This window comes from Oryzias melastigma, linkage group LG9 (assembly GCF_002922805.2).
Source record: "Oryzias melastigma strain HK-1 linkage group LG9, ASM292280v2, whole genome shotgun sequence".
Classification (NCBI taxonomy): domain Eukaryota; kingdom Metazoa; phylum Chordata; class Actinopteri; order Beloniformes; family Adrianichthyidae; genus Oryzias; species Oryzias melastigma.
The window spans coordinates 19,977,219-19,990,381 of NC_050520.1; the positions used below are offsets into that span (position 1 = coordinate 19,977,219).

The 13,163-nt window shown below is 38.0% G+C and overlaps 1 protein-coding gene across 2 annotated transcripts; it reads left to right on the forward strand.

The window, feature by feature from the left end:
• The first annotated feature begins 5 nt into the window (after positions 1-5).
• On the forward strand, positions 6-11,644 carry LOC112148367 (arrestin domain-containing protein 3). 2 transcript variants are annotated; one of them, XM_024275455.2, is made up of 6 exons: positions 6-2,932; positions 7,605-7,665; positions 7,757-7,901; positions 8,010-8,106; positions 10,846-11,102; positions 11,193-11,644. In XM_024275455.2, the coding sequence occupies exons 1-6, from the start codon at positions 2,857-2,859 to the stop codon at positions 11,352-11,354; spliced, it is 798 nt and encodes a 265-aa protein (XP_024131223.1). In that variant the 5' UTR covers positions 6-2,856; the 3' UTR covers positions 11,355-11,644. The 2 variants fall into 2 exon arrangements, with proteins under 2 accessions (XP_024131223.1, XP_024131222.1); XM_024275454.2 differs by lacking the exon at positions 6-2,932 and adding an exon at positions 7,226-7,513.
• Positions 11,645-13,163: the final 1,519 nt, after the last annotated feature.

Here is a 13,163-nt window from a genome sequence, read left to right on the forward strand (position 1 = left end):
AGACATAATTCAGTAAAAAAAATGATTAAGTAAAAATAGAGGATAAAACAAAATATCAAATCAACTAAAAGCCAGATTAAAAAGGTAGGTCTTGAGCCTCCCTTTAAAAACATGAACAGTCTCTGCGGCCCTCAGGCTCTCTGAGAGGCTGTTCCACAGACGAGTTTCACAATGACTGAATGAGGCCTCGCCGTATGTTTTAGTTCTAACTTTTGGTATAACCAAAAGGCCTGTTCCAGAGGACCTCAGGCTCCGCGAGGGCTCATACCTTAAAATCATATTAGATAAATAAGAGGGCCCAATACCGTAAAAACATTTATAAACCAATAAAAGAATTTTAAAATCAATTCTGAATTTCACAGGGAGGCAATGCATCGATTTTAAAATCGGTGTAATGTATTCCCGCGACCTGGTCCTCGTCAGCACGCGTGCGGCTGAGTTTTGTAATAGCTGAAGGTTTGATATCCTTTTTCTGGGAAGACCAGAGAGCAGTACAACATTACAGTAATCTAGTCTACTTGAAATAAAAGCATGCATCAGCACGTCTGTGCTGGCAAGAGAGAGTAATGGGCGGACTCTGGCAATATCAGAGTCGAAAATCACAGCCAGGTTTCTCACGCATTGAGAAGTTTTATAGTTTTTTAGTTTAGATAAAACAAACTCTCTCTTGTCTTCAGAACCGATCACTAAAACCTGTTTTGTCCTGGCTGAGCTGTAAAAAGTTCTCTGCCATCCATGATTTAATGTCTATAATACAATTTAAAAGAACGTTGACCGACTCTTCATCAATGTCTTGTTTTTTTCAGTTTCTGTGGTATTTTTTTTTTTTTTGGTCGTTTGTTGTTTTCCCCAACATTTCTAATGACTGGAAGGATCTTATCAGATCTTATCTTATCAACTACTTAGCAGTGTTGAACCTTAAAGTGCTCAAATCTACAGGAACCTATATTGCGCTTCTGCAGATCTACCTATCCAGGTTTGAGTTTTACCTTTATGTTACAATTAAAGGTCTGCTTTATTAGCCTCAGTATTAAATTAGAAATGTAAGAAATCATGAGACGGAGGACGTTACCATTTGAAACCACTTGTTTTTTTGCAGTATTATACTTTGTTTTTCAGGACAGATCATTTATAATTCATAACTGTTTCAGCTTTTTTTTAACACCTCAGTCAATTAAACATAGTAAATAGTAAAGTATTAGCCCTGGTAACTATTTCCAGATGTAGTAAAGTTTGACACTACTTGAAAAGAGGTACTTTTTAAATGTTGATATTGCCTTAAAGGTGTCAGACACTTTATAGTCATAGAGTTGTGACTTGACTGGCATGCTTGGAGCACTTCCTGTGCTTAAAAGGATATTTTTTTTCCTACCTCTATTAAAGTTACAAATTCTCAGTGATGTCAAAGGAAACTAACTCATGTATTAAGGCTTACATTTCCTCCTAAATGTTACATTCTTCTGAAAAATTCCCAGCCGTCTCTCACTAGTAACCATGCAGTAGAACAAATAAGTGTCTTTGAGTTTATTTTTATGGGAAATATTGTATTTGTCAGTGCACAGACTGGGCAAAGTGCATTGTTTTTTAAACTTATGTTTATATAGTTGTTAAAAAAATCACCAACTTTTTTCTGTAAAGTGTTTCCTTAAGCTTACTAATAAAAACTTGCATGGTTCCCTCTATTTCAGAAAGAAAACACACAAGTTTCTTTATTGTTTTTAAGGGTGTGTACCATGCAAAATCAACTTTTTGATCTTTTAAGTGTATCTGTGAGGGAGAGGCCTCCCCTCACCATACTTAAGTTCAGGTACTCTTGTACATCTTTTACACATGTCATTTATTTAGTGTTTGGTTTACAAATCCTTTTCTTCTTTGAGCTCACTTCCTGTGGGTGTGGCTGTGAGTGTACGCATGGCTGCATCCAGGAGACCCAGCTGAGAATGATCGCTGTGTTGATCTCTGAGCTGAACCAAGTGGACTCAAGGGGGGGATGGATATTTGTTTCATTTGTTTAATTTCTGTTCTGTTATTTTGTTATGTGTAGTTAAGTTAAAATGTGTTACATTTAAAGTGCAAGAGTAACTTGTGTCCTTTTAACTCTTCTGGGGATGTATGTTTAGGTGGGAAGTTTTTTTATGATTTCATTTGGGTTTGGTTCAGTCTTCTACTATTTAAGAGGGTGTTTTCTTGTTTGATGGGGGTTTGCTGGTTGAGGGTCATGTCCTTTTTAAGTCCTCTGTTTTTCTTGAAAGAAAAAAAAAAGAAAATATTAAAGCAGAATTCTGGAAAAATGCCTCATCCTTGTAAAGACTACAGCTCCTCTCACACGCCGATGTACTGAGATCCAGCTTGGAAAGGAGAATCCATGACCAGATACTCTACAGTATCATAATGTTATTTCCTAACAAAAACAACCATAATGTGGTATTTTGATTTATTCACACATCTGAGCATTCCTCTAAAATCAAGGCTGTCCAATTCCAGGCCTCGAGGGCCGGTGTCGTACATGTTATCCAACCAACCTGCCACTGAAACTCCTTATTGGCCAAACACACCTGATCCAGGTAATCAGCAGTAGATAAGCCAGGGTTTCTGGTAAACCAGCAGGAGGCTGGCCCTAAAACCCTGCTCTCTGAGCACCAGCCCCTGCTAATCCACGAAAACAAACAGGTCCTCACATTGTGACGTCCCAAAGTGAGGAACAGCCCCCTCCAGGAAGACTCTGCGCCACCAGCACCTCCCCCAGGCTAGCACACACACCCATTTTCCAACTTGTATGTTTTATATTTACATCTATCTTTGCAGAAATGTGGGTATTTTTGTGAGTGAAACGCAGTTGCTGAGGCCGGCTCTAAGATGACGTCAAAAAATGGGCGGCAACCACAAAGAGGCGACAGGCGGAGCCTCAGAGATCAAGGCATCTTACTTCTGGGTAGGAAAAGAGCTTGTGAAAATTAACTAATACTTCATAAATAATTTGTTCTTTAGTGTGCCAAAGGTAGTATGATCATGGATGAAGTTTACTCGGAAAGGCTTAGCAATAGTATAATATAGATTTGGATGGCTACATAAATACATTGCTTCAAATAGAATTATTTTCTTTGAGTATTTGCATTAAATACTTATGGTCTGGTTCTGCAGTTTTTATGTTGTGAAAAGAGAGACAATTAAAACAGGAACCTTTTCTTATAAGAGTTTGATAGATTAAACCACATTTTTTTTAAACTAGAAACAGACGCTAGAAGGAGTAAAAATTGACTTTCAAACCTGTAAACCAAAATATTCCATCTTTGTTGCTTAGTAATAAATATACTGCCCTGTTGCAGCTACAGGTAAGTGATGTGAGAATTAGGTTCCATGTGTTCATGGAACACATCAGACATGACAACTACAGTCCAAGATTTTTCCATTGCAACATATGCTATCTGGAATGGAACATTTTATTCTGTTGTCTCCAATCAGATAAGATTTTTTAGAGATAGAAAAAAATACTTCAATCCGGTCAAAACTTTAAAGTCCTGACTCAAGCAGTGAAGAAGTGAAGGAAGTGAATCTGAGAAAGGCTGACTTATCACTTTTAAAATGTGTTCTATACTGAAGTGGGGTTGACCTTTAGATCGAAATGAACAATAATTCCTCCCTTAACTTATTAGAGGTTATGGTACACGCATTGTGACATGTTTTAATATAACAGGTTTGTTACATATACACACGTTGACAAAATTGTTGGTACCCCTCAGTTAAAGAAGGACAAACCCACAATTCTCACTGAAATCACTCGAAACTTACAAAAGTAACAATAAATAAAAATTTATTGAAAATTAAACAATTAAAATCAGCCATCAATTTTGAATTGTTGATTAACATAATTATTTAAAAAAAAACTAATGAAACAGGCCTGGACAAAATGATGGTACCTCTATAAAAGATTGAAAACTATTTGACCAGAGTGACATGATTAACTCAGGTGTGTCCTTTAATTGACATCACAGGTGTTTCCAATCTCATAATCAGTCAGTCTGCCTACGTAAAGGGAGACAAGTAGTCACTCTGCTGTTTGGGGAAAAGCTGTGTACCACACTGAAGATGGACAACAGAAAGTAAAGGAGAGAATTGTCCCAGGACATCCGAATAAAAGTCAGAAATTATCTAAATTGGACTTTTTTTTTTCTTTTTTAAATGAGCAATAATGGAAATGGAAGACAGTGATTACGATGCAAAAACATTGGGAATCTTGTCTTGGGAGACTCAAATAATATTGAAATGAGAGCCAAAACATTTCTCATTTGGTAAATAGACTGCTTGTTAGCTAAGCTAATGAAAAAAAAATCTGATGCTTAAGGATTTTCATCCATCCATTTATCTTCTTCCACTCATCCAGGTCATGGGAACAGCAGTGTAGGCAACGATGGCTGGGTTTCCCTCTCCCCGGCCCCGAGGCATTCCCAGGCCAGACAAAAGATGTAGTCTCTCTACCTTCTTCTGCTTTTAAATATTATTAATTTTGTAGAATAAAAGGCTAAAATTACATTATTTCACTTTTTTTATCAAAAGATGAATATAATTGTTTAAATTAGCCTGTTTTTCTCTAATGCACTTGCTAAATTTTGAGACAAGCTGCACCATTAAACCGAGTTAAAAGCATAGACTGTATATAAAATAACTGGACAGAGCAAGCCCCCCTACTTCTGTGTTCCATATAGGAAGTACCACTGGGTTGCAAAAAGGCCAAAGTCCCATTGACTTACATTGAGAAACAGACAGTTATTTCTCAGTCATTTTATATGTCAGAATAATCATTCTTCCTCTGCTGCTTTCTTCAGCCTGAATTAGACGCAGCCGTCTGAGGAGCGCGAGACAGACTTCAATGTATGTTATCGTATTTTCAAACAGATAAAAAAATCCAGCTGTTCACTTGTTAGGATGGTTATTTATTTTAAATACCGGTGAACGCGCTTTTCACTGGCATCTGATCAGACTGTTGCCGCGCATGTGAAGAGACAGCGCGCAAGGGGGTGAGCAGCGTCACCCAAATGCTGATTTTATCCCGACAAAAAGGAATAAATGTAAGTAAATCCAAAAGGACCGCTGACAGAATCAAATGTTGGAATGGTTCTCCCTCAAAGGCTTCAACAATGACTTGTACAATCAGCCCAGTCTCAGTAAAATGCGTACATATTCCACAATTTGGGAAATACCGTGTATAATATACGCCAAAACCGGTTTTTGCGTGCATATAATACACGCCTTCCTAAACGTGTTAAAATGTGTTTTCCACGATTGACACGTCCCCTGGTGGAGCCGTGAGCATCACAGACAGCCCCACAAACAATTTGCTTTTCTAACCCTAACCATAACCGTAATCCTAACCTTAACCGGGAACGACGTCATTTAGAAAAGAGCCGGAGGATTTCTGGCCACGTGGTCAAAACGAAACCTAAAAAGCCATTCTCCCGAGCCGCCGTTATTGAAGCTGTTTACATCCCGCTGTCTCGTGGTCGAGGCGTGGAAAGAGGCGGACGGTTGCAATAAACTCACTCCTGATTGGCGACAGTACTTCCTGTAGATTCTATGACTCAGCTATGACTCAGACCAATCGCTAAAGATGGGTTGCGAATGGCAGTATCCGTTTCAGGAATTGACGGTGAAAGCGGCGGCCTACTTTCGCGAGGAGAGGAAGTAATGCATTTCCAATGGGGGACCTCATTGCTCGCTTTGTCCATTATTTTTACAGTCTATGGTTAAAAGCAATGTTTTGGATGTTTTTTTTATTTCTAGGTCAAGGCAAAAAACACACACAGACACAAGATGCCATACTGGTCATGGCTGTTTCTATTTGCTGATTAACCTTATAGCATCCTGTGATTAAAATAGACTGTAGCAGACGAATCATGTGAAGCTCAAAGTCTACTAGCTAATGGAAGGTTGTTAGTTTGTGAAGATAAGATAAGACGCAAAGCTGCATTAAACACAAAGATTCGGAAAACATGAGGAAGAATTAATCAGTGAAATGTAATTTCCAAGACATTGTAAATTCCCAGTAGATTTTACAATTCTATTCTGACAATACATTTTTTTAAACTCAGAGAAGGAGTTACTCTTTAATTCTAACATATGTTTGATTAATTAACCATTGAGGATCATTTGTCTTGCTTGACTCAAAGTGTAATTCCAAAAGCAGGATCAATTTAGCTTATTTTCATTCCTGCCATCAATTAAATTAGTGCTACAGGCCTATTGTAAAATCAAATTGTTTATTATTAAAAATACTAAATGTTAAAACAATTCACATATGAATTACCTTCATTGATGACAGTGTGATCTGTATATAATATTTATATATATATATATATATATTCAATATTTTAATTAGGAAAAGGTGAAGTAGGAAGTGTAGCTCTACAACCTTGAACAGCAACATTTATAACATTCATAATTTTATCATATATAATTTTTATTTATTACATTTGTATATTTCTCCCTGTTTGTTATTGTATAATATGTGTTCATTCTACAATATTAGTGTTTTTGACTATTATTTTATTCATTTTAATTTTCACGTAGCACATCTATTGCAGTTTAGATGTTCTGCAACTAGAAAAAAGCTCCATAAGTAAGGTTTAATTAGAAAACTCAGGAAAAGTTGCCCTTTCTGACCCCTGGAAAATGAATCTTACCCACTTTTTTTCTTAGACTGCTATATGTGTCACATCCAGTGTTGGAAAGGAACTGTTTGATTTCTATCACTGTGTTTCTTTATTTTCCACCGAATGTTAGTACAACTTTCTCCTGTCACACCTGCTCCTGGTGAATGTGTTTGGAACTTGGCAGAGCTATGGTTTCCTTTAGAAATCTCACTTTAATTTCAGAACTTTATTTTATTAGTTAATTTTAATCTAATGACAAAGGGATTATAGAAAAAATGTAGCTACTAATCTTTATTTCTCAGTTGTGACTTTTTTGTGCTGTTCCAAACTTCTAAACTTGAGCTTTTTTTTAAATTGGAATTTAAGGAAAAGGTTTTCAAAAAAAATGTTTTAAGTTATTTTAAATAATATTTTCTCTCTTCTGAAAGTGACACCTTCCTTTCTCGAAACTGCTTTTTTTAAAATTAATTCTTCATTTGTTTATATCAATATATTTATCTATGATCCGTGACACTCACCGCTTAATTATTACCTTACCTGCGTGTGTGGACACGCCCTCCATCACATAAAGCCACCATCTCAGGCAGTTCTTCATTTACCTTTGTGCATCATGGCCAGTACGATTAAAAGCTTTTCTGTGGCGTATGATCCCATAAACCAAAGCAACGTTTTCACCAGGGGAGATGTCATCTCTGGACAGGTTACATTAGAATTGAAAAAGGAAAGCAAAATAGAGTCCCTCTGTGTAAAACTGAAGGGGAAAGCACAAGTGAAATGGAGAGAATTTTATGGACAGGCAGTCATTACGTATCTTAACAAAGACAAATACTTCAGCATTAAGCAGTTTTTTATCCAAGAGAACCAGGGTGAGTAAAAATGAAATGTTTTCTAATTAGTTTGTGATCGTAATGTTGGTTTAGGGTGTGTAACGACTACTACTTATGTAATTCATTCTAGGCAACAACACTGTCAGCAAAGGCAGCCATGTCTACCCGTTCACCTTCCAGATCCCGACAGAGTGAGTTTTCTTATATCTTATGTCAGCATTGGTGATCTTCTTACTGTTTGCTTGAAAACGCTTTTGTTCTCTTGACAATGTTTGTTGTCAGAGAACGGCCATCGTCTTTTCGCGGAGCATTTGGAAAGATTGTTTACAGAGTGGAAGCAAACCTGAGCAGATCCAAGAGAAAGGACAAAAAAGCGAAGGCAGAGTTCATCGTCATCAACAAAGGACAGAGAGATCCTGCACTGATGGTACTTACAGCCAACTTCCTTTATTAATTTTTTCAAGACAAAAAAATGTGTTTTCAGGAAATTGATTTTTTTGAGGAGGAATAAACCCACCGCATATTTCTCTGTCAGTCTCCTCAGCAGGGTATGGTCAATACGAAGAAGAAGGTCATGTCTTCAGGAACCATAACCATGGATGTAAAGATTCCAAAGACAGGCTTTTACCAAGGTGCTTTTTTTGTCGTTTATCAATTATCTTTATTACATTGTGATAAAATAGACAGTCTTCTCGCAAGTAATTCATGTGGGATCGGAACTTTGTTATGCTCTTATGAAGATAGCAGCAAATGCGACAGAAAAAGTGTTCCAGGTTTAATCTTTCTCAAACCCCAGCTGTTTCTAGTGAGATAAATCTAAAGCCGGGAGGATTTTCTTCTAGAGTGCTGCAATGCAAGTTCTTCATTTTTAATTTTTCAATTATATTAACATGTAATTTCCTTACTGTGTCAGCATTTTTACTGCATGTTGTATATTCGGTCTTAAAATACCTTGTGGTACAAATCCGTTAGAAGAAAGCAGATGGTAAACAGAGGATTCTGCTCTTCAGGGCAGCTAGAATCAAAAGGTTTATCTAGATGACATCACATTTCCAGAGGTAGTTATGACTCATAACTGCTGATCGGGAGTTCAGATTATTTATGTGCTAAAAATAGAACACTACTAGAGGTGTGGCATCAAAGTTAAATGACTGTACGTCAGTTGAGCTGTTGCAAGTGTTAATGATGTGGCTCCTATCAGAATGTTCAGTTACTGTCCTACTTAGTGGGGCTCAGGTATGATGGCAGGTGTGAATGGGACCATGGTCTCCTCGGCAAATATGTCAAAACAACACATGGAAGACATGAAATCCCTCAGAGCACCATGTCTGATAGGACTACGGTCACAAATCCTAAAATGCCACCGAAATAATAATAATAATTATAAATTGAATTTATATGGCGCCTTTCTTGGCACTCAAGGTTGCCTCACAATACATTAGATAAATAAAAGCATAAAAACACAGATGCAAATAAATGCAAGTTTTTCAGCAAATTTGTCAGGTTAGAGCCCAGGCTGCATTTTTACAGAGCTTTTAAGAAAAATTTAGAATTTTGCAGCGATGGACATTTTTTTTTTTTTTTTACATTGACCAGGGGCCACCTGCCCACATGTGGAACTCGTGCAGTGACAGTCTAGTGGCAGGAAGGCAGCAGCGCGAGTATTGACTGATAGGAGAGTCCCCAAAATTCCCTGATGAAAAGTCCATTTCAATCTGCCACCCTCCAGCCATCCTCTGCTCCTGCGCTGCCATCCCACTGCCACCGTCTGATTGTTAGATCTTTACAGTAGCAACTTTCTATCGCTGTTGACATGGGTGCACAAAATTGACTCAGAGACTTATTGACAAATTACAGTTGATGCAGAGAACAATACGAATAAGACAGAGCATTGTACTTTCTTAGAAGGCACATTGTCAGACACATAATAGTGGACAACGTGGTTTCTCTGGACTCATTGTTTTTTATTTCTTTTAATTTAGCTTTTTTTGCTTTTATTAAAGCTGTATTAACTATGGTGGCCCTGAGGTGTTTGGGTTTAAGAAGCCTAACAGTAAATTTGGTGCAGTTTTTAACCAAAAAAGGCTAAACTAAAGTTGACTAATTAGTTAACTATTAAAAAAAGCTCAAGGTTGATGCCTTGTGGTCTTCCTGCTTCAGTCTGATGTCATACACAAGTTATGGAAAGTGTCATTGGTAAAGTATTCTAAATATGTATCTGTAATCCATTCTGTTTGTGATGAGTCACTCCTAACATTGACTGTAATGTTTGATAACTTGTGTTGATAACGCTCACGGTTGCAGGAGTCAAAAAGGAGACACTGGTCTGTGTTTTCGGGTTTCCTTTGCAGCTCAATGTTCAGATATTTGTTGTTTTTGAAATGCAAAAAGCAAAACAAAGTTAGTACCTGACATCCCCTGGATTGAATCATATGTGGTTATAAATTCATGTGTCATCCACATATTTATGCTGGTGTTTAGTTCCTAGGAAAGATCCCACGGCTGTTTTCTACTGCCTCTATGTATGGATTAGCCGCTATGGGAGACACAGCGGAAGTTTTGTCTGTAAGATTTCCCTCGCAACTGGAAATAGGTGACGCTCAGGTAGATGTCTGGCAGAAGGTGTTCTGGTGTCATCTTAGTTCTTTTACACAAGATTTGGTCTCATCCATTGAGTGTATATAGAAAACTGGACATTGGAACATGCAGGGGGAGGAGTCACAAACAGGAAGTACCTGCTGGCTCCAAGAAGCCAAAATTCCATAGACTTCTTTTGAGAAATAGAAAGCTATTATTTAATCATTATATTTGTCAGAATTACCATTTTTGCTCCGATACATTTTTGTTAGCATTGACTCGCTAATCCTAATTTATTAATATGTTTTCTTTATCACAAGTTATTCAAGTTATTAACTGAGCAATCTCATGTCTTCATAAAAGCATGTGGTGCCCACTGGCTCCACCTCAAATTTTTGATTGACAGATTCTCCTGAGTGGACTTCTAACAATCTTACTCAGGATTGGCTACAGCAGTTGCCATAGAAACGTAGACTCAGAACGACTCAGACCAATCAGGGTCATCTGTCAATAAAAAAAAAAAAAAATGGTGACCTAATTGGCTTCATTCTGGTGGAACTGGAAGTAAGACATTTTGTATGGATGAGTCCACACTCGCTAGTCCAGCTCTATTATACAGTCAATGGTCTCATCCTGACTTTTGAGGTGGGATTACAGGAATAAAAGAAAAAAAAAACATGCAACAGAGAAGTGTCAGTTTCCTGACTGCAGTTATTGTACAGCTGTAAATTAAACACCTGTTAATTTTTTGGGAAAAAAGTATTATTGAAACCTGTATTTCTGCTGTTTTTCAGGGGAAGGCATAAATGTCGTGGGTTACATTCATAACAAATCTTCCCGCGATGTTACACCCAAATACTGCCTATACATGAAGTGCTGCGGCTTTGTATTAATGAGGAGAAAAATGGAAAAGAGAACTATTCTCAAGGAGGAAGGGGAAGTCATCCCTCCCTCTGCAGGAGCGACTGTCAAAAAGACCATCAACATCCCGCCCATGACAGGCATGTCCATCTTAAACTGTGGCATCCTTACAGTGGAGTACAGGCTCAAGGTGGGTATTTATGTCTTATTGAGAGTACTTTGGTGCATTTTTATGTAAACAAAGCAAATAGGAGAAAAAAAAATATTATTTATTTCACAGTGCTATGTGGATGTCAAGTTTGGTGGTGGCCCAGAATTCAAGTTCAACATTGTCGTCCTGCCTGTGACGGAGGGGTCTGAGGAGGAGAAAACATCAGCTTACGATGGATCAGACATGCTTCCAGTTTCTTTCATGTCCGAAGGGGGAAGTTTATTCCAATAAACATCAAAATAATTTGACGCCTTCTTGAGAGGGTTTGAGAGAGATTCTTGGCACACATCTTTTTTGTTGCCTCAAAAATTATGTGTGATTTTACTTCTAGATACTTAGAAAGTGTTGATAAAATAGAGCCTATATGTACTACTAGAGAGGAATCAATGTAAAACAGATCAATTATGTTGCAACCCAAATTTTGTCAGAACTGATATTTGTAGTATCCATAATGTAATGTAACTGCAATGTTATTTTGTTTCAAATCCATTTTCCCACCAATAAATAAATACATAAATAAATGAAAGACTGAGTGTAGATTTCCCAGGACCTTTCAGACATTCTGTTTTCAATTTGCAGTTTGTTGAGTAAATGTGTAGCAGTACTATTTATGAGCGGACTCTATTCATACATTGTGCATCAAAAATTAAAATCCTTAAAGTTTTATGGCATGCGGAAAATACACGACATAAGTTCTACCTATTCTGACTCACAACACATTCCACTTTTATTCTTTCTGCTGATAAGAATATGCGTGTTCATCAAGGGAAAAACGCCTTCCTGTTTAGGTTTCCATTCAATAGAATAAAATACGGACTTTTTTTGTTCCTTTAAGTCTGTGATGGAAGGCCAAAGATTGCCAGTCTTGAATCCAAGTCACCGTGATGGTCTTGCAGCACAGCTGTTGGAAAAGCAGATAAAGAACACCCTAATTTGTCAGCCATTTACATTATGCTGGAACATATAGAATACCTGTGAGTGCACTTTGCATTATGCAATCCAGTTGGCCACAGTTCAATAAACAACATTGTCGCATTTCATCAGACTGTTTTCTTATGTTCTTGGTTGCATAAGCCCAGAAAGAAAGAGCTGAGATGTTTGGTCACCACCTGCTGGTGGGTTGGATCCAATGGCTGGAAAAATACAGCAAGGACTTGTTCAGCCTACATGTTTAGTGAGGGTCTAAGGGGAACAACCCTCAAACAATGCCTTGAATTTCTGGAGTGACCCAGTGGTCTAAAATCTGTCAGCAACTGCTCAAGTGCTGGTGATTTTTTTTTTTTTTTTTTTTATCTATGTGTACAGCGTTTAAACGTAAGTTACAAGAATTTTGTTAGATCAGTACAATTTAGTCGGCTACTTGTTGTTAACAAGGATTTTGATTGACAGCAATTTGGTGAGTCATAGTGTCTCTATGCCTCTCTACTTAACACTCAGCTAAAGGCCCGGTCCCACAGGATTTGACAGTAATATCACGGGTAAAAAATTTGGAAAATCTGCCACACGTGTCTAGACGCGCCAACTGTATGCATGTTTGCGGAATAGCAGTGATGCAGGCGCCGGAGTCCATTCCACTCCATTCCTCTAAGTAGTGGTACGATCGCAGACTGGAACGGGGAAACGGCCGTGCTACAGTTGTACACAAATGGGGAATTTCGACATCTAAGAGTGTGTGCCGACGCTCGCTCCACGGCCCGGTCTCACACTGAAACTGCTGTTGCACTGCTGTTCCACAGCCATTTCACAGCGGTATCACTGGTACCACACGCAGTCACCCGCAGTCTAAATTTTTGAGCAGTTCAAAAATTCTTTCCACGTGTAACGACAGCCAAATTTTGTGCCACGTGTATGCGTGTCTATTCCATGGCCATATCTTGGCCGTTGCACTACCAGTTCACTGCCAACAGCATCCGTACCACTGAGATGACATTTTTTCCGTGTTCCAGCCGTGATATGGTTGTGAAAGCCAGTGGTACCAGGCCTTAAGGAGTTGGATTAGGGGGGTTGAACCACCAAATGATTGCCATCTCTCACAATCTG

What these genes read in the sequence shown, in the direction of transcription:
- LOC112148367 (XM_024275454.2), top strand. Translation starts at nt 7,258, where the DNA reads ATGGCCAGTACGATTAAAAGCTTTTCTGTGGCGTATGATCCCATAAAC. An exon ending in ACCTTCCAGATCCCGACAGA is followed by an intron (nt 7,666 to 7,756) that starts GTGAGTTTTCTT and finishes GTTTGTTGTCAG; the next exon opens with AGAACGGCCATCGTCTTTTC. An exon ending in CAGTGGAGTACAGGCTCAAG is followed by an intron (nt 11,103 to 11,192) that starts GTGGGTATTTAT and finishes TTTATTTCACAG; the next exon opens with TGCTATGTGGATGTCAAGTT.